The sequence below is a fragment of the Acromyrmex echinatior genome, chromosome 3 (genome assembly GCF_024713525.1).
Source record: "Acromyrmex echinatior isolate Ae372 chromosome 3, ASM2471352v2, whole genome shotgun sequence".
Classification (NCBI taxonomy): Eukaryota; Metazoa; Arthropoda; class Insecta; order Hymenoptera; family Formicidae; genus Acromyrmex; species Acromyrmex echinatior.
Window position 1 is genome coordinate 19,998,407 of NC_141854.1, and position 23,648 is coordinate 20,022,054.

The window sequence follows — 23,648 nt, forward strand, 5'->3', positions numbered from 1 at the left end:
ATTTCTATGCGACGAACTTGTTTAATTCTGCCTTACCAATATAAGTTAATTATATCATATATTTTCCTGAATTACCATCAAACGATCATTTATTTCAGAATACGAACATTTTAAAGAGTGCGTTCCGAATTCCGTGTAAAGCGCATGATGCATCATTTGTCCTTGTTGTTCAAATAATAAAAAAGGATAAAATGATCATGCATAAAGCTAGTAACAGTAAGATTTTCGACCAATCGCATTGCTCAATTGTTACGGTTACAAATGACCGAATCGAGCAATGCGATTGGTCAAAAACCTACGTTACGTTTACAGTTATTGTTACGTTTACGGTTATTGTTACGGAAAGTGTGTGTAACTAGTTTCTTAACTCGGAACGCACTCAAAAAAACGCACTGTCCATTCTAGTGTATTCTAGGGACACTATTCGTGTTTCATTCAATCATTGACAGGTGCAACCTGCATCCATAAATAGTTATGCAAATGTGATATGCCACGGATGTACGGCTTTCGCCATAACGATGAAGAAGCTGTTTTGCTATTTTTCGTAAATTATCTTGAAAGACGTTCGGGCTGTGACATTGGCAGTCTTACTGAGTGACAGCGAACAGACATTAGGTAAGTCAACTCCGTCGGCTCGCCGAATGTCATGATATAAAACGAGAATGATCAAGTCAACGATCGATGTCCAAGATGACGCGAGGCGAGGTGTTCAATTTTTCAGGGGAATTATTGTCACCTTCGTTAGTGTTTATGTATCGTCGCGGATGCTCCGCGTTATCGAAACAAGCGTATTTCGCTTCTACGAGGACACGTAATGGTATAAACGTTGCCGTTACGTATTAACCTCCTACGTTTGATTGTACGATCTGACTAGATAACGCGCGATCGCGGTCTATCTGTTCGGGACAAAGTGCCGGATTAAAATATTTACACACACACATACATTTTGTATAACGCGGAGTGTTATACGGTATGGTTGTTGCGAACGATTGACTCGCGGAATATTTTATCTTGTTAATTATCAGTCAATTTGGCGAAGTTAAAGAACGTCTTAACTTTGCCCCACTTGTGATTCCTATGGAAAATCAGTTCAGTTTAAGTTGGTGGTTTTTTGGTGGTTTTTTGTAGTGGAAACGGTTCTTGGAATTCTAATATTTCTCTTATAGTTGGTAAGTAGCTGGAGGATTGTTTAAATACTCTAGCAAGGTGATAAATAGTGATTACTCATAGCGATTCGTAAATGCTAAGATAAAATGCCTTACCTTCCCTTATATGTGAAACATTGTAACTTTACGCATATAAAAATACTTTTATCTATGTTCATTATGTAGTATAATACATAGGTAAAACATACATTCTAGAATAAGCCGTTACTTAAGCTATAAATCTTAAGCAGTAAGTAATTGACCAGTCACAGTCGAATGTGAAAATAATAATCGAGTATGATGACTAGACTGGATATTTATGCAAAATACTTGAATATTTTGTATAAAATACACATTTTGCATAAATTCCATATTTACAGATGGCAATCTTTTTATTTTACTTTTTAATAACTCTTTAACGATTGACTACTAAAGTCCGATAATTAATATTCAGTTAAGTATTTTGCATAAATATCCGCAGTCTAATGATCACTAAGTAAATTTCTTAGGCTTAAGATTCAAAGCTTAGGCTTATTGTAGAAAGCTTATTAGCCGTTTATGCAATTTCTATATTTTTTTTTGTACTGTATTACAATAGAATCATAAAATCTTGTTTTGAAACATATTTTTGAAACGTGCTAGTAGAATGTTGTAAAATTTTCAATGACATACTGAGTAAGTGTGACATATAAAATTTTATCTGCACATTTACCATGTCTGACTCCTATAACTTCCTTTGTTTTAATTTGTTTGAAGTATCGGAGTTCATACAGTTTGTATTATTTTCTATTTATGAGAATAATGAATTTTTAAAATAATGTATTCTGCTTTGTGCTACGTGTCTTTTTCTCGCACGTGTGCACATGGAATATGTAAAAATTTGTAATTTTTACTTTTAAATAACATACTTCTGAGTTAAGTATGACATCTGTCTTTGACATTTGCGTATGACTGTGTTATACATTGGATATATATGGCACTGTAAATATTTATTTCGGTTAAATATTAGTTGTTAGCACATGCGGCAGTAATAATGGTAAGTAAGTACGGCTAATTAAAATTTCCAACTAAATTAAAATAACTAACAAATTTGATATGCTACCAGAAACCGCTACTGCAGGGTTGGCTAATACAATACTGAAACTATATTCACAGATAAACTCGGTGATATCTGTGAATGTAACATTCGCTTATATTTTATTGGTGCATTATGATTTTCTTCTAATGTGCTTCTTCATAAAAAGTTACCTTCGCGAATTTTGTAAGCGAATCTTGCAATTGCAATTTTGTGCCAACCTTGATGTGCCATGGCCATCACTTTTTTTGGCCTTATAAGATTTCGATATTTTCAGAGAATATTTCTGGTGACCGCGTCATCCGCTATTACGACCGTACCATGCAGAACTTTGATGATCTCGATATAGAGGGACGTAATCCTTCTCATATATCAGAAGAGGCTAAAGAAAAGGTAAGTAGATGTTTGATGGCTACAGAAACAATTTTACATATATAATAATAGCAACGATTGCTATTATAAATTGTGCTAATATAGTATAATTTCAAACAAATATATCTTATCAAATATGCAAGTCCAAGTTACAGTCAAAATAATTGTTTTGCACATATCTGTTATCATATCAGTTGTCATATACATTTAACGTTCCATTCTTCACGAAAATAGTATATGGACCATTGCGAATTACGGATATTTTTGAGACTAGCATTCGACAACGGAAGATCAATCTGCCTTACGAATCGTTTATGTTTCATAGGAAGAATATGATCGGAAGCGTATAATGCGATGCAGCGTTACCGCCGAAGACGGCGCACTCAGACCCGTTTACTCAGAAACTGAAGATGGTGATATATGGTGTCATATCTGTAACGTTGCTTTGTTCGGGGCCCATAAATTGATAAATCATAATTTGTGTAATCGTCACAAAATGAAACTGGACGAGTGGCCATATCCGGTTATGCTATGGTCTAAAAGACCGGATGTGGCCAAGATGATCGCGCCAGTGCAATCTACTGCTACTGATACCTTGGCACCTGGTGAGCCAGTACCACCTGGTATGGAAGATCAAATAACGCGGAGCACATCGATACAGATGAGTTTAGATCGTCATCAAAGCTCGCCACTCGTCGGTCTCGAGTACCTATTGGAGTTGGTGGACAATGACTCCTGCGAACCGAGTTATACGTGTGTTTTGTGCGACAAGCGTGGTGATCCACGTACGGTAATGGCTCACATTACCAGTTACAATCACCGAATCACGTATCTGAATAGACACTTTTCAACTATATCGCGAGCAATTGCGGAGTTACCGCGTACCCCTAACTATAAGCGCGGGGCCAATGAAATTTCGGTGTTAGTGGCGAAAAAAATCGAAGAAAAGTTTGGAAGAATGAAGCCGCAAATGGTAGACAAATCTCAGTTTGAAAAGAATAAGATGCAATATATCAAGAGAGTATATCAGGACGTTCATTTTAAGTAAGTCCAAGTATTCAATCAATATTATTGACCGTTGATCTTCGCAGTTTGTCACTTATATTCAATATGATATTGACATTAATAATACAATGTTCTAATTTCTAATCATTTTGATTTTTTATGTTACTTTATCATATGAAAAACCAATTTAGCTGTTTCCTATATGCAGGGAAACATCAGACTGTACGTTTATGGATGTTTATGATGTGCGATGGGTAACAAATTTTGATGAAAAAATGGCAGAAATGAATGGTAATAATTTAAAAAAGAAAGGTGAGTATACATGCATTATATAACTGTTTTTGAAACAATAATTACATTTTTTTAATAATAAGATTTTTTAAAATCATTCATTTCCATCAAGATTCTCCTGACAAAAAGATTGACGATAAAAATAAAAAAGAAGAGAAGAAAAAGGAAAAAGTAGAACCCAAAAAATTAGAATCTAAAGGAGAAGTTTCGAAATCGTAAGTAAATAAAATAATAAAATCAAAATATAAATATTAAAAAGATTAATAGAGAAATTTTTATAAATTTTTTGTTAATATTAACTCATTTCTAAATAAAACTAGTCTAAATAAAAATTTAAGAATGTTTTATCAAAAATTTTTCAATGATTTAATCTGTTTTAAAATTTGATTATTTTTTTCTTGATTATTGTTTATACATCTATAAATTAACAGAAAGAGAGTATATTTTTATTGTATCATTTTCTGTTAGAATTATAATTTTCGAATACGGATATTTTTTACCTTCGAAATTCTTATTTTAGGGGTTTCAAAATGCGTATAGTCAACAAGGACAAAATGAACCTTCGTAAAACCTCACCGAAACCTGAGGAGGAAGATTCAAAAGATTCAAAACGACCCTCTGATGACACGAAATCGCTTTCATCACTTTCGAGCATATCTAGCAGTCCATCACCATCTCGTTCAAGATCGCGTTCACCGAATCGAAATAAAAGAAATTCCACTGAGAGAAACACAGGAAAGTATCGTAGTAATTTGCGACAGTCACGCGAACGTATTCGCGGCCGATCGCGATCACGATCGCGTTCGCGGTCTTTACAGCCTCTTAGGGAACGCGACAAGTGGGATAAATACCGCGAGCAGATTAGACGCGCCGAAGAAACATTAGATCGTGCTTTAAAGTTTCACGAGAAGAATCCTGAAAAACATCCGTCTTATCCAGATGAATGGAAAAAATTCTGGAACAGACGGTACAAGGAACTCCAAGCCGAAGGTAACGATCCAAGCAAGCATGACTTCAAGCCAGAATGGATTGAGTTTTGGAACAAGCGGATGCGCGAGATCCACAATGAACAGCTTCAGCAGCGAAAAGAAGAGATTAAAAAGAGATTGGAATTACCTGAAGACAAACCGCCGGAGAAGTGGATTCCACCGAGGCGAGAGCGAGAGCGCGAGCGAGAACGAGAGCGAGAGCGAGAGCGAGAGCGAGAGCGAGAACGAGAGCGAGAGCGAGAACGAGAGCGAGAACGAGACAGAGACCGAGACCGAGAAAAAGAGCGGGAACGTTCCCCTACAAAGCGCAGTAAGCATGCCATAGAAAGTGACGATGAAGTAGAATACGTTGGTACGAAAACGGTGGTCAAGACTGATTATTATGAACGCCATGAAGCCAGGGACCGAGATTACGCGTATCCTACGTATCCACGTGGAAGAGGATATAACCATTATCCATCGCGCAGGCAGATATATTACGCAACGCCGTATCCTATAAAAGATGACTCGGCCACTCAGTCGCCTATCGCGGAAGAAGTGTTAACGGAAGATCTTGAAGTAGTCGGTTTATTGCGGTTACTTACAGCGCTTGAAGGACAGTTAGGTTCCCTTGGGCCTAAGATAGTATCGCTTTTGTCGAAAGCTTTAGCGGCTGAGAAGGCAAAGCCAAATTCCGCTGAAGAACTGTTATATGATGAAGAAGTGAGCGTTCTATTCGAAACCGTCAAAGAAAAACTCAAGGGTCAACTGTTCGCGAGCATGGTAGAGAAAATGGCGATTACGGCAACTAAAACGGCTATACAGAATATCGCTAAGTTACTGCACAAAGCTTCTGAGAGTAAGAAGAAACTAGAAGAGAGGAAAAAGAAAGAACGAGAAATTTTGGAAGCATCTAAACCCATAACAAGTTACATGAATCGAACTACATATTCAAGATCAGAGATAGCTGCTCCGATCATTAAATCTGAACCAGTGAGCGTACCAGGTGTCGGCACAGTTGATAAAGTCGCTATTGCTCAACAGATTGCCGCGGCTCTCGTCGCGCAAGGCAGATCAAATGTCTCGCAGGAAGAATTAGAAACTCTGATTAATGCTGTAGTTGGCATGGCAGAAGCATCAAAACATTCCGATAAACCGGTCACCACTGCTGATTTTGTCAAAGGTCTAACGAATAGCGGCACTACCGCTCCTCAAGTAACAGAGCCTGCCAAAACGACGACCATTCCGGTTGAGTCTACTCAATCTCAGGCTTCGAAAACAGAATCGGAAAATTTGTCAGATATCGATCTAAAAATGAAGTTACAAAAATTTAAGGATCTGAACACTGAGGAACAACACAGTCTCATAAATTCTCTCAAGAAGCTTGAAGCGAGCGATCCGACAAGAGTGGAGAAGTTGAGACACTTCGTTAATCTTGGCATGACGTCATCGCCAAAGCCATTATCGATAACAGGAAATGTAAAATCACCAAGTTTGGAGATCGAAGCGTCCATTGGTAAAGGTAAAAAGAGTACTTCCCCATTTTCTTCTCGTAAAGGGAATCAGAATCCAACAGACGATGAAGATAAGTGGAAACCTAAATTGGACATGTTCGCAAATGATGAAGACGAAGAGCAACAAACGAAAAAAGATAGTGAGGATAAAACTAAGATTAAGACGATAGATTTGTCTGATGATGACGACGACTATACGTATGAAGATATCTACAAAGCAGCGAGCAAGAATGTGAGCGAGAACGAAAAAGCGAAGAAGTCGCGTACTTTCTCACCGAAATCATGGTCTCGATCGCGATCGCGATCACGGTCAAGATCGAGATTGAGATCGCGATCAAACTCGCCAATATCAAGATCAAAGGAAATTACGAAAACGAATGATCCCAACGCAATATTAAATGAAACTAAACGTTTAATTGCAAACATTATGTGTGATCTGCCGAATAAATACGTTCCGAAATCGTTAAGTCTAAGCGAGAAAAAAATCGAGTCCATAACAAGTTCCAATGAGCCAGGACCACCTGGTGCAATGCCCTTTTATAATCAAAATTTTCTTTCAAATAATAATCAGTCGCGTTCGCAAGAACAGCCAATGACCTATCCCAACTTGTCGAATCAACAATTCTCGAATTATCCACCACAGCCACAAATATTCTCTAATAATCCCGGATATATGGACAATAGTTATAATTATCAAGGTTATGGAAATCCAATTAATCCAGTTAATCAAGGTCAATTTGGAGGACCGCCAAATCAGTACCCTCAGCAAACTTATGGTTCTTACAGTGCACCACAAGCTGCGCCTCCGTCGAACTATGTTCAACAATCTCCGTCGCAGCAATACGATCCTTACATGCAGCAACAACGGTTTTATTGAACGAAATGTACTCTGCTATCGCTTCGTCAATAACTTCAATGCACATTCGCATTGCGGGGCATCAGGTCTGCATTAGATCAGTCTATGAATTCGAACGAAGTCCCGAAGTTCCGTCTCTTTCCGTGTAGAGATGCTAAGATGCCTGTGTAAGTTCTGCACTCGTTTTTACTCGCGCTTCATGTATTTTTTATCAAATGAATCGGATTCTATTTCATAATTAGTCAATAATAGACAATGCACAGCATTTCGTTTCAGTCTGCTTCCATAAGGTTGATCAGAAAAAATTGTACTTACAAAATTGTGATTGTAGATGTTCCATCCTATCACCCGCGTATTTCTACTTTAATTTTATTTATTTATATAAATCCAACATCTATGTATCCACACAGCAAAATGCCAGAGTAAAAAAAATCACATCATATTATCATTTTTTAATGAGATAGAATCTCGTTTCGAGAGTATAACTTACAAGAATATGTCAATTGTATGTTAGGTATGTAATGTTCGAAACACTTTCTTTTTTATCTATTGAACGCATTTTCATCCACAACTCACATTACGTTTTCGCGTGAGTTTTCATGTATCACTACTGCGCGGGTTCGTGTCAGTGAGACTATTAAGTTGCATATATTGACCGAATGTACGTCGCGTTTGAGTGAGTTGTATATGCATGAAGTGAATGTGTGTCGTTGTTACATACATCGTGCAACTTCGACCAAACGAAAGTAAGTAAAACAAACAGACTAATCACCAGAGCGTGTACATCATCACAACATAGTTTTACTATATTTGTAATATATCTCTAATAAAAATCGCGCTTTTGTTGCACAGAAATTGCAACAATATTTAACAATTTATAATAAAATTGTGTAAAAGGCGCTTTAGGCAGAAATATTTTGCACGATATTCAGGATTCAACATTTACTATAATCAAAGTGTAATTCTTCAATAAATAAATTACAAGAGTAGTACACATTAATAGTGTAAGTTGTTATTTTACAACTTAATTTCGCAGTCGAGTTTATGTTCCACGACAGCAGAGTGTCAGGCTTATTTTGAAGGATAAAGATATCAGGGAGATGATCACCACGTACTTCGCTAACGGATCTTTATTACCGCGCAGTTAATACACGACCGTCCGCCATGGAACCTCTTCACCAAGTCTACTTACTATCCCATGAACCACCGAGCGTCTCGTTCAAATAACTCAAACGGCCAATCAGGGATCGCCATGTCACAACGGACAGGCGCTATCTCAAACAGCTTACATACATGCGAGATTTATTCTACACGCGCACAACGGGCGTGGAGATCAAGACGTCACCAGGACTCGTGGATCCCGAAATGATTATTAATAAACTTAAAGAAGAAGCGATAACTGATACACATGAAAAACTATTAAATGCAACGTAATAAAAATGCATTGTAATAATTACATCAAATTACAAAATTTAAATATAGAGATACGGACGGACTAGATCGTATAAATATAAAAGAATTTAAAAGAAATATTACGAACAAATGAGAACTTATCCTATACAAATGCTTAATATGCAATAGTCATTAGCTATATATATCACAGACGTAGGGTATTGTCACGATTACAGGAGAAAAGTCTGAATGACTGTTATGGTATCGCAGGTTTTACCCAAGGCTTTAGCCTGTCTGATGACAGAATGGAATTGTAAGAACGCTGGGTTATATTAAAAGGTACCAGGTATATTCTTTGTCATAGCGATTCTTATTGAGAATCTCAACAAGATAAGGATCCTTAAATTTTTGGTTTTCACCGGGCTTTACCACCGGGATTGTTTCTCATTACATAGTCACTCACGCTGTATATAGACAGAGTTTTATGAACTCAATCGTAATAGACTTTATTATATTGTTTAATCTTATTTGTAGTGTCAATAGCTAACTGATGTGCCGCTTCGCGGTCGGTATCACTTTGAAAACTATCTTTTAATAAATCCGAAAGGTAATCGACCAATTTGCTATCTGAGTGATTGTTCTGATCATATCCGAGTAGAAGTTTAGACGGCGATGTCTTCGATGATGAATGATAAGTGTTATTTATGACATATTGGACTGTTGGTAATTGATCAACCCAATCGCTCGGCCCTTCGACAACTTTCTCCAATAACGATTTTAAGAACCGGTTTATCCTTTCGATCAAACTATTAGCCCACGAGGCTGCTACTGCAACTTGTCTATGGCCGACTTTGTCAGCAAAACTCAGTTGAGGTAAAGGCGGTATCTCTATTAGAAACTATTTCATCTGGATATTCTCGAATATATTGATCAGAACCGAGAAATGCTTAATGACCATCACGCGATGTCATCTTTATTGGAAACAGCCACGTAAAGCGCGTGAATGAATCAACCAAAAGCAAATATGCTTACTATCATAATTAGGATTCAACTGATGGCCCAAAATGGTCAGTCTATAAAATTCGGGAGAGCTTGGTCGTAGTGGGCATTAATTGCAATTCACCCTCTTTAATGTTAGTCGAGATATTCGCCGTGAAACACTTTAGGCAATTGTTAATATAGGTCCTTAAGCGCTTCCGCATTGAAGGAAATCAATAGTTTGCACTTATTCCTTGATAGGTTTTATCGACAATGTGCAGATTCATCGTGATATATGTGCATTAGCTTGTGAATCATAGCAAGTACGTAGAACTTTGATCTCCTCTTTACGAAAAACAAGACCATCTATCATATTTATCGTGTTCCGACTTTTCGAGAGTTTGAGCTAAAGCTCATAATGCCGGGTCTGAAAGCTGATAGAATTGTAGTTCTTTATCTAGAGACGTTGATTTGGTTCTACTTGAAGCTACAATATGCAGCAAATCATGCAATAGTTTGGCGATTCGAGCATAGTCGGATATGAAACGCCCAAAATAATTGAATAATCTAAGCCGCGCTGTAACTCAAGAGTAGTCTTTGGAAATGGATAATTCTTTATTGCGTCGGTGTGACGGCTGCTTAATGTAATTCCACCTGAAGACAGTTGATAGCCAAGACTCAATAGAGTTCTTTAAAAACAAACACTTATCAAAATTTATATGAAAAAAATCATACTTCTTGAAAAGTAGCATTGTAGATTTGAGCACCGATAAATTTTTTTCAATTGATGACGTGGCTATAAGAATATCATCCATATAGACAATCACTTTGTCATTCCGTGAGAAGTTGCAGAATATGATTCAAACGTTTCTGGAACTCAACTTCACAATAACCAAATGGGAGACGAACATATTCAAATTGACCATCCATAGTAAATGAAAAATATTTGGTATGGTGTGAGTGAATCTTGATATTATGGAAACCATCTTTTAAATCAAGTAAAGTGAATATTTTTTTATTATCAAGACTTGCTAGATAATTTTTACTATACGTTAAACGGTCTCAAATCGACGCACAATCTAAGCGAATTATTCTTTTTGCGAACTGGCACTACTCGCGCACAGTACGGTGAACAACTTGACTTAATAATTCCACGTGCTGTTAAATCATCCGCGAATCTGCAATCTCTCTGTATGAGCAAAGCGACGAGGTGCATAATTATACACAGAGATTCATCCCTTAGTAGTTCATCACTTTTACAGTATAATCGTCTTCAGCAGGTGTTAGCACCGTCTTACTAACTTCACCGATTATATTTTGTAACTTCAGATCAGTTTTACGATCAAAATCAGTATTATATTCAATGTCGCTATTTTTAATTACCTTAAAATTGATTTGAAATTTCGAGGTAGATAACATAAACAATGAAAAACAACCATCAATAAATGCGAAAATTATGCGAACTGAGAATATCAATTTCATCGTTATTTACTGAAGTATACGTTTGTTCAAGGCTTGTCAATTTTTAGACTTTGATCAAAGAAAATTCTGAAAATGTATTCGCTAATGAGTTATAGGACTGCCTGTCCTATATCAACCAATGCATTCAGTCTGCATGTCGAACCGTTAACTGAATTTATTTCAATTACCAACTCCATCAATCAGTAACTGGTTTTTATCTTGATCTGGCAGATGTTGCATTATGTTTTTGCAACGCGTATTCGTGGAATGTCTCCTTGGAATAATTCCATTTGGGTTCATCTATTTTCCTGATCGTAATGCCATATATCCTTCTTAAAACGAGCTGAAATCCTAGACCTGAATTCTGATCAAGACAAACTCGCACTTTCATCATCATTATATCAATCACGAATGTGCTTCACTAGTTTGCTAGAAGCCGCTAAGAGCGCGACGTAAAAACTTGCACAATGAACTGCAGCTATTATGTCTATTTTCCGCAGCCACACTTCAACGTCTTCATCTTCTGTTCCTCCAAACGAAGGAATTTAATCGACCAACAATCTTGCTGCTTGAGTGGAAACCGGATAACGCCGCACCTGGCATCTTGGGTTGAATTGATTGTTGAATCTGAACGGGCTTTGGTGCAGGAGAGACTCGACAAGCCGCTGGGTTATTCATGCCTAATGAGGCGATTGGCGCAGCTGAAATCTGGTATTTAGCAGCGCTTCGAATTCCTTGTGCAGGAAGTCCTCGTCCTCCTTGCTGGCTCTTTGCAGAGGCGGATGTTTTTACCCGTCTATGGCGAAAAACCACAAAAGGATGAGTCTTCTTCCGAACCGGATCCACGAGAGTGGACCTCCTCATTATAGGTCAACAAGGCGCACATACATGCCTCTCTTTTTCCAAATTTAAATCAGAGAGCTTCTTTTGCACCTCTTCAAATGAGTAGATATTTAACTCACCGAACTTCCTTACCACAGTCCCGAATTATCCACAGTGACAACGAACGAATGATTAAACGAGTTACTCGACAATGAGTGTTGTCGGCAACAAGACCGCTCACGCTAGCACGATACGAGCGCAGGAAATAATAATAATCGTAACCGCTATGTGAAGAAACTGCGACCATGAAGGCTGACGATCCGGCTATCTTACATTGCACATGCAATGTTCTAACGCCGAAAAATGATGACGAAACTTCACGAGTGTCCTCACGAAACGTACTGATTGTTCATCGTCCTTGATCTCACTATCCCACTTCTGATGCTGTAAGTTGTTATTTTACAACTTAATTTCGCAGTCGGGTTTATGTTCCGCGACAACAGGGTGTCAGGATTATTTTGAAGGATAAGGATATCAGCGAGACGACCACGTACTTCGCTAACGGATCTTTATTACCGCGCAGTTAATACACGACCGTCCGCCATGGGACCTCTTCACCAAGTCTACTTACTATCCCACGAATTACCAAGCGATCTCGTTCGAATAACTCAATCGGCTAATCAGGATCACAACGGACAGACGCACTTGCGCTATCTCAAACGGCTCCATAGAGACTTAGAGTGAAATCACACGGTCCGGAATAGGACTGCGGAATACAAAATGCGCCATTGAAACAATTAGCGGATATTTATTCCTATTCAGAATAACGCAAAATAACGCTGATTGGTTCTATGACGCATTCTCTATTCCGCAATTGTTTTCTGCACTGTGTGATTTCACCCTTTTATCCACGCGCGCGGAGATCAAGGCGCTACCAGGCGGCTAATAACGCAAACCGTCGCTGAACGACGGAGGCAAACGCTCGCTTACAATAGTATGTAATATATTTTCCATTTTAAAGTAATATGAACTTTAATAACTTATCTTATGTTTTTATGGAGACAAATAATTGATTGAAAAGCATACTATCAATTAACAAAAAAATGAAATTAATAAGAAAAAAATAGTATCTTTAGTGATTTAAATAAAAATAGTATCTTTTATCAAATATATATACCATCTTTATATATATATCTTTTTAAAATAATCCTTACGATGTGTAGAAATGAGGGAAAATATTTCAATTAGAAAGAAATTTTAAGAGCTATTTTATATTATGTATTATTACAACAGTTACATGCTCGACGTAGCGATATATATTTACGCATTGCACAATGACTAGAGAATTGCAGACATATTCCGTTTCTTCATCCGTGTACGTCCAGGTAACCGCGAAGAATTAAATAAAGTACAAGATGCGGTTCATACAATATATACACTCCCCTTTACAAAATGAAAAAAAGAAGCGCGCCGATCGGGGTTTCAACAATTTCATTTACTTCGGTACGAGGCCTCTGGTTTTGGGGTAAACCGGTGCCGGGATTTGTTGCATCTTGGTGACGCTCTTCGGTCTGACTCGCGCAGATTGCAAACGTGTTTTGGTTCTCAACCTCGTGTTCGAAGCGTCGACGTCTATGTCGCCCTCATCGCGCAGAGCTTCTTCCAAAACAGCTTGAATCGTTGGCGCAATCGCGGGTCCCTGGTAATCCAAAGTCGTCCGTGCCGGCATGTCGAGATCCAAGTTCAGAATGTTCTCACCCGCATAACGACATCCTCGTCCCATCGCGAGAGCGATCCGCGCGTACTCCGAAACTGGTCTACGCGCACCCGGTACAGAAGTTGGTCGTTTGATGGCATCTATACTCGATGGCTCGGGATCTTTCACAACCCAGCAATCCTCTTCTTCGTCCAGATGGATTCTTGATAAAATCTTTGTCTTCTCTTCTTCGGGAATGAAGTTCTCTATTATAAGATACTTGAGCTTCAGCTCCTTCATCAATTCGTGCTGTTCCTGCTCCAAATCTCGTCTGTCCCTGTTGTAGTCGCTGGTCACGTCTTCTAACTCCTGCTTTAAAGCTTGCAACTTGGTAAAGCACTTTCGCAATTTTCTGGATTTCACATCCACTTCTTGCTGTAACGTAGTGTAAGTCTCCCTCACGCCGACCATTGTCAACTCTTCGTCCTCTAACTTCTGTTGCATTTCGACCTCGCGCCTCTTACGTTCCGCAATTTCAGCCGCCTTTTGTTCTAATGCCCTTTGCTGTTCGTTTGTGTGATCAATTATATTCTTACCACCGCAAAGCATCTTGCTCTCCAAATCCTTTATTCTCTGGACAAGATTCTCGGTCTCTTGCTTCTCGGCCTTTAACTGCTCCGCTATGAGCTTTTTATCAGTTTCAGACAATTTATTGTCTTCGCCTCGACTATCATCCGCCTCCGATTCCGAATCAATCGTCTCATCTTCTTTTTTCCTTTTCGATTTCTTCTTCTTTCGTTGCACCCCACCTTTTAGCGCAAGTTTCTCTTTCAATCGACCTATCTCTTCCTGATATTGCCTCAATAAAGCATCCTTCGGATCCTCATTAATTCTAGGCTTGTTCTTGATGTTCTTCGCACGGCTCGCGTATCGTAGAGTCGTCAAAGTCTCGTCATAATTGTAACTAGCTGGTCCAATATTCGCTACCATGATCGTTTTCGAATTACCACCTAAAGAGTCCTGCAGCAATCTCGTCAGCTTAGAGTCTCGATATGGCACATGCGTAGTTTTGCCGTCCACCAACGCCGAGATCACATTACCCAAGGCTGACAAACTCAAATTAATTTTGCTCGCTTCTTTTAGTCTCTCTCCCGAAGAACCAGTTTTACTTTGTCTCTCGCTACCAGCGAGATCGACTAGATTCAAGCGTCCCACTCTAATACCACCGGTGTCATCGATATTACCCATCTCAATAGTGATGAGAAAGATTGCATGTGACCGCGAACTGTGCTCGTTCATGTTCGTCGCACCGATCGTTCTATTTTGATTGCCTACGTTCATTAAGTGCTGTATCTCCGCCGCGCTCTTACAAACGGCAGTTGACAGGTCCTTGACGTACACCCCAACATCCGGCTTCTCCTTCAACTCGAAGCGCAGACTCTGATCCGGATGCAGCAAATCGCGTATCTCTTCTTGATAAATCTCCAGATAGCTGGCTCTCACCAGATACTGCATGTTCTCCGATCTGCCGATGTGATTGAATATGTGTTCGAAGGAGCGCGGTATGATACCGCGCTTTTCATGATCCGTCTTCGAACCCTCCATGGTGTACGTTTTCCCGGTGCCGGTCTGACCATAGGCGAAGATAGTACCGTTGAAGCCGTCGAGTATCGAGGATACCAAAGGTCTAACCGTCTCCTCGTATAGCTCCTGTTGGCTGGAATTCCAGTCGTACACCGCATCGAAGGTAAACACCTTAACAGTCTCGCTGGACGGATCGTCGCGTGGATGTCGCACCTCAACCGCGCCTCTGGACGGGATCACATCGACCACGCGGATGTGATTGCGTGCGATCTCCCGCTCGTCCATCGGTCGGCATCGCACGACCACCTGCACGCATTGCGTCGCTACCTCAGTGACCACACTTGACTTCATGCTTTTCTTCTTCCAGGTCTTCTGCTGGTTGTCTAATTTTTCCATACCGGCAATGAAGTACACAGCTCTCCTCTGCAAAGCACGGATTTATTGATCATGCTTCATCCTGACTGAATCTGTTTGCTTTAAATGGCTCTCTGACTAACTAGTATTTAAGAAATTATTATTTTCTTCTTTTTTTAAATAAACTATTTTTTTGTACAAAAGTTTTGTATTGAAGTCGATACATGTACATATCAATTATCTTAAAATTTCGATATTCTTGCCTTATAGATATTTTATAGATAATATTTCAAAAACCATGCTATCGTATTGATTACTATTATCATTATACTTACTGATCATGTGTTTCTTAGAAAATGAAATTCTTAAAAATGAAATTTACATTTAAAAGAAATATTTGCGTTTGAATATTAAATTGTCTGTAAATAAAATTTGAATATATAATTTCAAACTAAGAGTTTCATCTTACAAATTATGTATTCACATGTTAATAGGATTTTAATCTTATTGAAAGATTAAAATATATATTTATATAAATTAGTAATTTATGTAAACTTTAACCAATTATAATGAAAATAAACTTTTTTTTACTATCTTTTTTACAATCTTTTCAACATTTTTCACAATTCAATTTTACATATAATGACCGATCTTTTTAATGGATTTATCTGTTCAAGATGAAAGAATGTTTGAAAATAGTCAAAACAAATGAAATTAATTGTTTTCCGTGAATGACAGCATTTTACTTAAGATAAAATTAAAAAGAATGGCGATTGTGTTACCGAAATGCAATAAAAAATTAAAGATTTTTGCACACATCATCATATAGATATATCTAAATAGTACAACCTTATTCTTCAGTTCACTGTGGCCTACGATTACTCAATATTATGCGTTTTCTACAATACAATACGGAGTAAGAAGAATAAAGAAATTGACCAATCATAGTCGAATGTAAGAATAATCGATTGTAATTGATCTATTTCTTACTCTTACTCCAAGTATTGTAGATGACTCATTACTTTTGTGAATACTTCGTCGCCATGCACACACAACATTCCGAATCGATAAAACTTGGCATGAAAATGTTTTATGAAAGTCATACTATGCAATATTAATCGTATATTACATCATAACATTTGAATTATTTTTTATTTGTATGTAATTACTTGATTACTAATATTCACACGATATTTTTTGAATTTTTATTATATAGTATCTTTTCGAATTACTTTTTGTGTAAAAAAAAAAATAGAAAAGTGTAAGTGTAATTTTTACGTTCTGTCGATTGAAATTAGATTGTAGAGCCTCAATATCACCTGCAGGTGATATTGGTGTGTAAGGCATATATATCGATCATTTTCCAATTACATTTTAAGTGCACTCGACTGCATTCCAGTCTTGAAATAATATTGAAATAACAGGATGTATCATTAAAATTCAAAATGAATCGTCACCACAAACAAGAAAGACTCGTTTGGCATTTTGTATTAAATAATCAGATATTCATTTTATTTTCTATTAAATCATCTATTTAATCATTATCATACGAGATACGTCTATCAATCGTTTATCAATCGTTTCGATTATAATCGTTATTCTATTCTTCAAGAAATTATTTAAACACAACTTTATAGAAAATATCTATATAACAAAAAAAAAGTTAATGTCAAATGTCAAATGTCAAATATTTATTTAATATTCATTAAGACATATTTGGTATTCATTTTTCAATTTCTTGTCAATTGAGAATTTGCAGTTATTTATAAAGAACTTTTCTATAAAATTTGAAAATAAAATAATCACAAGAAAGTCGTGAAACCATTTTTATATATTAAGATGCAGAGTCTGTCAATAATTTAAACACAGCTTTATGGAATATCTGCAAGAAAAAAAATACATATTAAATTTGATATATTTATTTTCCGTCGACCCCAAGAATTTGTAATACGCAAGGAATTATCCTATAAATTTGAAAATAAAATAACCACAAGAAAATAATCGTGGAATCTTCCTTTTTTATGCGCTGTGCCAAGATACAAAAATTGTCAATAACTTTAGGACATTTTTATAGAATATTTTCGACAAGAAAAAACCTAAAAGACTACATAAAACACTACATAAATTAAATTTGATATTTATTAAAAAAAGTATATTTATAATTATCTATCAGTAACGTTGATCGAGAGCTTGTATGGGTTCACAGAGAACTAGGCACCCGATAAATTAAAAACAAATCACAAAAAAAATAATTGGTTGAGACTACCTTTTTTATACGTTATACTAAGACGCAAAGACGATAGAATCCGCAGTACTTACCGTACGGTTAAGGGTTAAATATACAAAATGTACATGCACGTCACGTAACGTCACGTAATGTCAAGGGGAAAGAAGCGACGAGCAAAATCCTCTAAAGATTCACTTGTGTCCGCCGATCGGAAGAAATGCGCACAATGGAGTGTAAGGAATCCGTTTGCGTTGATTTATTACCGTTTCTACGTGTTTCCCTCCGTTGTGAAGTGTCGGTATTGATCCATTATTTAGCCAAAGGATTTGTTGTCAACGAGTCGCCGTCGTTCTTGCCCGCATATATTGATTCTCGCGCAGAGCGCGCGACAGGGGAGAGTCGACAAGTATCGCGAATCGAGAAGCGTTAATCGGTACGCGCCGATACGCGCGATCGTTCACTTTACGACACTCGTGCTACGCGTAAGTGACATGCTTCTAACAACTCTGATAGGAAAGAAGATAAAACGCGTCAATGTCAAACGTAGGCGAATAGATCCCTCGCCCGCGTAACGCCGGGCTGTTCGGCTGTCGCCGCTATCGGCTAGACTAAGCGACTAATGCTTGGTCTTGAAATCGATATCTCGTCCCGTCATCGAACGAGACGAAACGAGTCGGGAAAGTCGAGCCTGGCGCGCCGAGCGAACTCTACTTTATCGACTCAGTATTGTCCTCGCGGTATATTGTCTGTTTTTTTTTACTGATTTATTTTTTAAGAAAGTATTTTTCTAACTGCTTTTATATTGTAGATTTAAAAATCTTCCACAATTAAAATATATAAGTGATAATGTAGTTCAAATCGATCGACTTTATGTCAAACCTTTATGTGAAAAAAAGTTGGAAAATTATTAAATTTTGTTGTATCGGCTTCTGACATCGACTCGCAATAATATTTGCTTTATTATATACAAATCAAGTTTGTTTTATACTTTATACGATTTGAACTAGAAATTGCATGAACAAATAATATTGTGTTTTTAGAATTAGGCTTAGATACCTAATATAAAAGATTAGTTAATTATAAAATTTGTACATATGTGTGCAATATTTATTAAGAAATGGACAAATCATAATCAATTATTTTCTTCGTATTCGACTGTAGTTGGTCAATTTCTTACGACTTAAGCCCAGTTTCACAACTTATAGTTAATTCTTAATCGAGGTTCAACTTGTTTCTCATCTCTTTCCAATTCTAGAATAGGAAAGAGATAATGAATAAGTTGAACCTCGGTTAAGAGTTTGCCGTAAATTGTGAAATTGGACCTTAAGGCTTAAAACACCTATTGTAGATCCGGACTTTACAATAGATTTTTAAACCTTAAGCTATAAGAAATGGGCGAATCTCAATCAATTATTTTTCTCGAATTTGGCTCTAATTGGTTAGTTTCTTATGGCTTAAGACTTAAAACATCTATTGTAGATCCGGACTTACCCCGCAAACTCAGTAGAGTGTAGTAAGCCTTAAGTCTTAAGGAACTGCCCAATCATAGTCGAATATTCTTCTCACATTTGACTGTGAATGATCGATTTCTTAAATCCGGATCTACAATAGGTATTTTAAGCTATAAGAAATTGACCCATTACAGTTGAATGAATACGAGGGAAACTATCAACTATGATTGGTGAATTCTTATAGATTACGGCATAAGTTAAAGATTATGATCAGTATAAACGATCCTTTAGACTTAAGAAAATCAACCAATCCGAATTCTTCATTTCTTTTCTTTCCATGAAATAAAAGACTAACGACCACTTCGACCAACTCCTATTTAACTCCTATTTAATTCCTATTTAACTTTAATCGACGATTAGTCTATTGTTAAATGAAATGACAAATGCGATTGGTCAATTTCAATGAACTAATCGCCGATCAGTTAATTGGAGTTGGCCGTAGTGGCCCTTAGTTGTAAAAATTATATCAAGGTTACGTTCCAAAACTTCTTTTTCGAGGAAGATTTTTTACTCTATATACTATAGTATACATTATGTGTACTATATTTCGAGTAAAATTTTCTCGGAGAGAAAGTTTTGGAACGTAGCCCAAAATAAAAAAAAATTCCGTAACATCATATTGTAAATTACATATTTCGCACAATATTTACATGTGATTTTATGTTATATAAAAATGTAATGTAATACATGCGATAATTTATAAAAATAAATTTTATAAATACAGCATAAAGCATTGTAAAATGCATATGTAATAAATAAAATTTTAGGAAAATAGAATTTTTCTTCTTATTCTTCTCTTGTTCAAATGGAGAATAATTTTTCTTATCACTGTAAAAATTTAAGAATAAAATAAAAATTATAGAATATAGCCTCTTTTATCCATAATTTTTAATTAGATACGTGAGCCTTCGTAAAGAATAATAATTCTTTCTCAATCTACATTTGATAAAGATCGATATTTGTAAATTTTCCACTTTTGCTCAGCGAATCGCTGTTTTCTGAATGTAGCCAATCTTTCGTTTTGAGGAAGTGACGTCAGGCACACGGTGACTTGCGGTGACTTTCATGTCATAGAGCGAATAAAGGTAATGCGAATCGTCTACCTTTCGACAAGGAGGTCGTCAACTCGTCATTATAGTATCTGTTGTAATTAATCGGACATCATTTCAAATTGAGATCGATGAGAAATTGACGAGAAATTGATATTTTTATACATAAAAATCTACATCCACTGGTGAGACGTCGTATCACGTTAGAATTCTATGACACACGATAGGTTAATCGCGTCGAACTCAGCCACTGGCTGCATTTTAATCTGGCATTCCATATTCACAAAACGCTATATACATACTTAAACTAATACATGAAACAAAAATTTTATCCGTCAAAGAAGAGAACAGTAATTAATCTCTCCTTAAATGTACAGGTTGACAATCAGAAGATTGCTCCGAAAAATAAATAATTTTATCTTGTGATGAATGGACAAATCGAAAAATGAATTGAACACTATTCTGTAGAAGAAATTTATCATTTTTGCTAATATATTTGCCTGATTAGGTGATTTATTGATATTTTCAAGATTACCCTCTAAATTTATACAATATTGAATAATTGAAAAGTTTTTCAAAATTAAATACATTTTCTAACATTAATAACTGTAAACTGTTTTCAAAAAATTTCAGATAAATTCCTTTTGTAGAAATGGCTATTCAAGTTGAGATATAAGCATACATATTGAATCAGTGAAACCAGCTAAATTTTCAGCTTTTTAATGTTTATTTTTACAAGTTCATAAATATGTATTATATACTAATAAAAATGATGAGTTTTTTCTGCAGAGTAGTATTTATTTTATTTTCATTGCAAAATAACATTGGATTTGTCAATTTTTTGATTATCATTCTGTATGATTATCATACTGCCTTAATATGTTTGTGATATTTTCTGTATATATTGTTGTAATATATTTTTGATAAATTTATTATCTTATTAATATAAGATTAATTCAAAATAATTCCATAAGATGATAATTCCATTAAATGGATAACTGATCTCAATTATTAGTTCTCATTTATCAATTCGTTTTTATAGATATTGCTATATCAGAGCTTATTTGTTTGGAAAAAAAATTCTAACAAACAATATATTCTTATAATTTATTTGATATTATATAATATATTTATTATATTATTTAATACATCTATTTTGACAATATTACTCTATGTATTAATTTAGACTAAATATTGACAAAAAATTAGAATTTAATAGAAAAAGAATTTGTTGGGTATCAAGAAATTTTATATGTTTATATGATAGCAAGCTTATTATTTGAATTACAATTATAGTGCAAAATATAAGTTACATATTTTTTTTGCTTACTGTTTTAGGTAACATGAAATTGTGGATAGTAATAGCACACATCACATTGGTCGTTACTAATCTATGGGTTACAGCCCATTTCCAGGAAGAAGTACCTGAGGATAATGAGTTTGCAGAATTTGAAGATTTTGAAGAGGAAAAGCCAAGTGTGCTTATTGAACGTGCACCAGAAATACCTCCAGAAGAAGAATTGAATCAAGATTTCGAGGAGGACGATGTCTTAGTTACAGATGGTGACAGTGAATTTGATCATTTTCAAGATGAAGAGGAATTTGAAGGACTGGACGTTGCTGGGGGCAACACTGGTCCAAAAAACGATGAACCTTCCACGTTGACTATTACAAAAGTCCCATTCCATTTGCGGGAAAGATGGGACAGTTATTATTTAGAAATATTAATGATCACTGGACTAGTAGTATACTTTATAAATTATATTGTAGGACGTACAAAAAATGCTCATATAGTTGAGCAATGGTTAATAGATCATAAGCAGCTTTTGATGGATAATTTTTCTCTCATTGGTCATTCAGGCAAATCGAATGAGAATGCAAATGATAATGGTTTCATAAGACAGAGTGAATCGCAGTACAGTTTATATTGTTCCGGACGTGTCGGCTGTGATTCGATGCTTATAGAATTGAAATTAATAAAGAGACAAGACTTAGTCGCTATATTAGCTCAATTGGTACGCCCGCAAAATGATCAAATTCACATAGAAGTGGAACTCTCAAAAGACGAAATAGATAATTTCGTTTTAGCAGTTGCCACAAAGCGGTTAGCGATGCATTTAGTGCGCGACATGGCTGATATTAGCGTATATTGCCCGGAAAAACGATCTGGGGAAAAATTCGGTCTTCCATCAGGCTTTTACGTAATGTCTGAGATTCCAGAAGCAACGGCAGCTATTTTAGACACCAGGATTCAGCAAGCCTTCACAAAGTTTGCGCCTTATATAGAATATATTCACATTAGTGATCAATTCAGTGGACGCAAACCCCAAGAGTAAGTAAAAATGAACTGTGCATATTAAACAATGATTCAAATAAATAAAATATACAGAATGCACATATTTTAGAATAAATAGTCAATTTAATGCCAAATAATATTTCCAATATTAATGTCGTTTAATTCTAGAGATACTACTCAGTTAACAATGCCTGAAGTTAAAAGAATATTGTTGATGAGTCTGAATATAAGTCTCAAGGGTCGCACGAGTAATCTAGAGACTCAAGAAAAACTCAAACCTTTACTTCAACTTGCTTTCTATTTAATTGATAAGCTACGACGTTTTAAATTATCTAAAGAGGTATGTATTTCTTTACTTTAATGAATATACATCTTTAAACTATTGTAATTTATATTATGAATTTTGTTATGTATGTAGGGTAAAAATAAAGCGGATAAAAATCGACTCAGAGTGGAAGAAGCCTTCCTGAAAACAACGCACGCCGCAAGGGCAGAAGCTGCGGCTCAAAGACGAGAGGAGCGTCGGAGAGCCGAGCAAGAAAGAATTCTCCAAGAGGAAGATCCCGATAAACAACGGAAATGGGAAGAAAAGGAACAACGAAGATTGGCCAAAAAACGTGCTCCAAGAATGAAGCAACTTAAAGTGAAAGCTTTGTGATATAATCAGAATTAACAAGTGGGATGTACATTTTAAACAAATCTGCTACTCTCTCCATATCCAAAAAGAAAAATTCGTGAGTAATTCCAATGGAATTGTACTTCGTCCAAATTATCTACGAAATAACTTATGTCTTCATTGAGATTTATATATTTACTCAGTGTTCTCTTACATGAAATATCGAACTTATTAAAGAAAGTACAAACGACTGTGAAAAAATGTAAGTTTTTGTCCTGCGAATTGTAAGTTGTTTGTTGTGTAACGTATATTTTTTTTGCCCTACTGCCAGCTTACATACTTAAATATTATAGAGATATATAATATTCCCTGTTGAAAAAAAAGAATAATAAAATTTAACGAATACTATATATACATAAATAATATCATATCTCTT

At 36.1% G+C, this 23,648-nt stretch overlaps 3 protein-coding genes across 8 annotated transcripts; 2 read left to right on the forward strand and 1 right to left on the reverse strand.

Annotated features, from left to right (window-relative positions):
* Nucleotides 1–475: 475 nt before the first annotated feature.
* LOC105146250 (Uncharacterized protein) lies at nucleotides 476–8,226 on the forward strand. Of its 3 annotated transcripts, none has more exons than XM_011056397.2 (6): nucleotides 476–615; nucleotides 2,498–2,613; nucleotides 2,918–3,636; nucleotides 3,806–3,909; nucleotides 4,001–4,103; nucleotides 4,409–8,226. In XM_011056397.2, the coding sequence occupies exons 2-6, from the start codon at nucleotides 2,542–2,544 to the stop codon at nucleotides 7,245–7,247; spliced, it is 3,837 nt and encodes a 1,278-aa protein (XP_011054699.1). In that variant the 5' UTR covers nucleotides 476–615; nucleotides 2,498–2,541; the 3' UTR covers nucleotides 7,248–8,226. The 3 variants fall into 3 exon arrangements, with proteins under 3 accessions (XP_011054699.1, XP_087260522.1, XP_087260521.1); XM_087404396.1 differs by having other exon boundaries at nucleotides 612–1,169; XM_087404395.1 differs by having other exon boundaries at nucleotides 612–2,613.
* On the forward strand, nucleotides 478–23,635 carry LOC105146252 (PAT complex subunit CCDC47). 3 transcript variants are annotated; one of them, XM_087404409.1, is made up of 4 exons: nucleotides 478–615; nucleotides 21,639–22,632; nucleotides 22,765–22,936; nucleotides 23,015–23,635. In XM_087404409.1, exons 2-4 carry the CDS (start codon nucleotides 21,644–21,646, stop codon nucleotides 23,252–23,254), a joined length of 1,401 nt encoding a protein of 466 aa, XP_087260535.1. In that variant the 5' UTR covers nucleotides 478–615; nucleotides 21,639–21,643; the 3' UTR covers nucleotides 23,255–23,635. The 3 variants fall into 3 exon arrangements, with proteins under 3 accessions (XP_087260535.1, XP_011054702.1, XP_087260536.1); XM_011056400.2 differs by lacking the exon at nucleotides 478–615 and adding an exon at nucleotides 20,283–20,485; XM_087404410.1 differs by lacking the exon at nucleotides 478–615 and adding an exon at nucleotides 20,314–20,336.
* On the reverse strand, nucleotides 13,131–18,349 carry Klp68D (kinesin-like protein 68D). Of its 2 annotated transcripts, none has more exons than XM_011056399.2 (2): nucleotides 18,004–18,349; nucleotides 13,131–15,582 (listed from the first exon to the last, which is right to left on the reverse strand). In XM_011056399.2, exon 2 carries the CDS (start codon nucleotides 15,553–15,555, stop codon nucleotides 13,375–13,377), a length of 2,181 nt encoding a protein of 726 aa, XP_011054701.2. In that variant the 5' UTR covers nucleotides 15,556–15,582; nucleotides 18,004–18,349; the 3' UTR covers nucleotides 13,131–13,374. The 2 variants fall into 2 exon arrangements, with proteins under 2 accessions (XP_011054701.2, XP_087260534.1); XM_087404408.1 differs by lacking the exon at nucleotides 18,004–18,349 and adding an exon at nucleotides 17,833–17,985.
* Nucleotides 23,636–23,648: the final 13 nt, after the last annotated feature.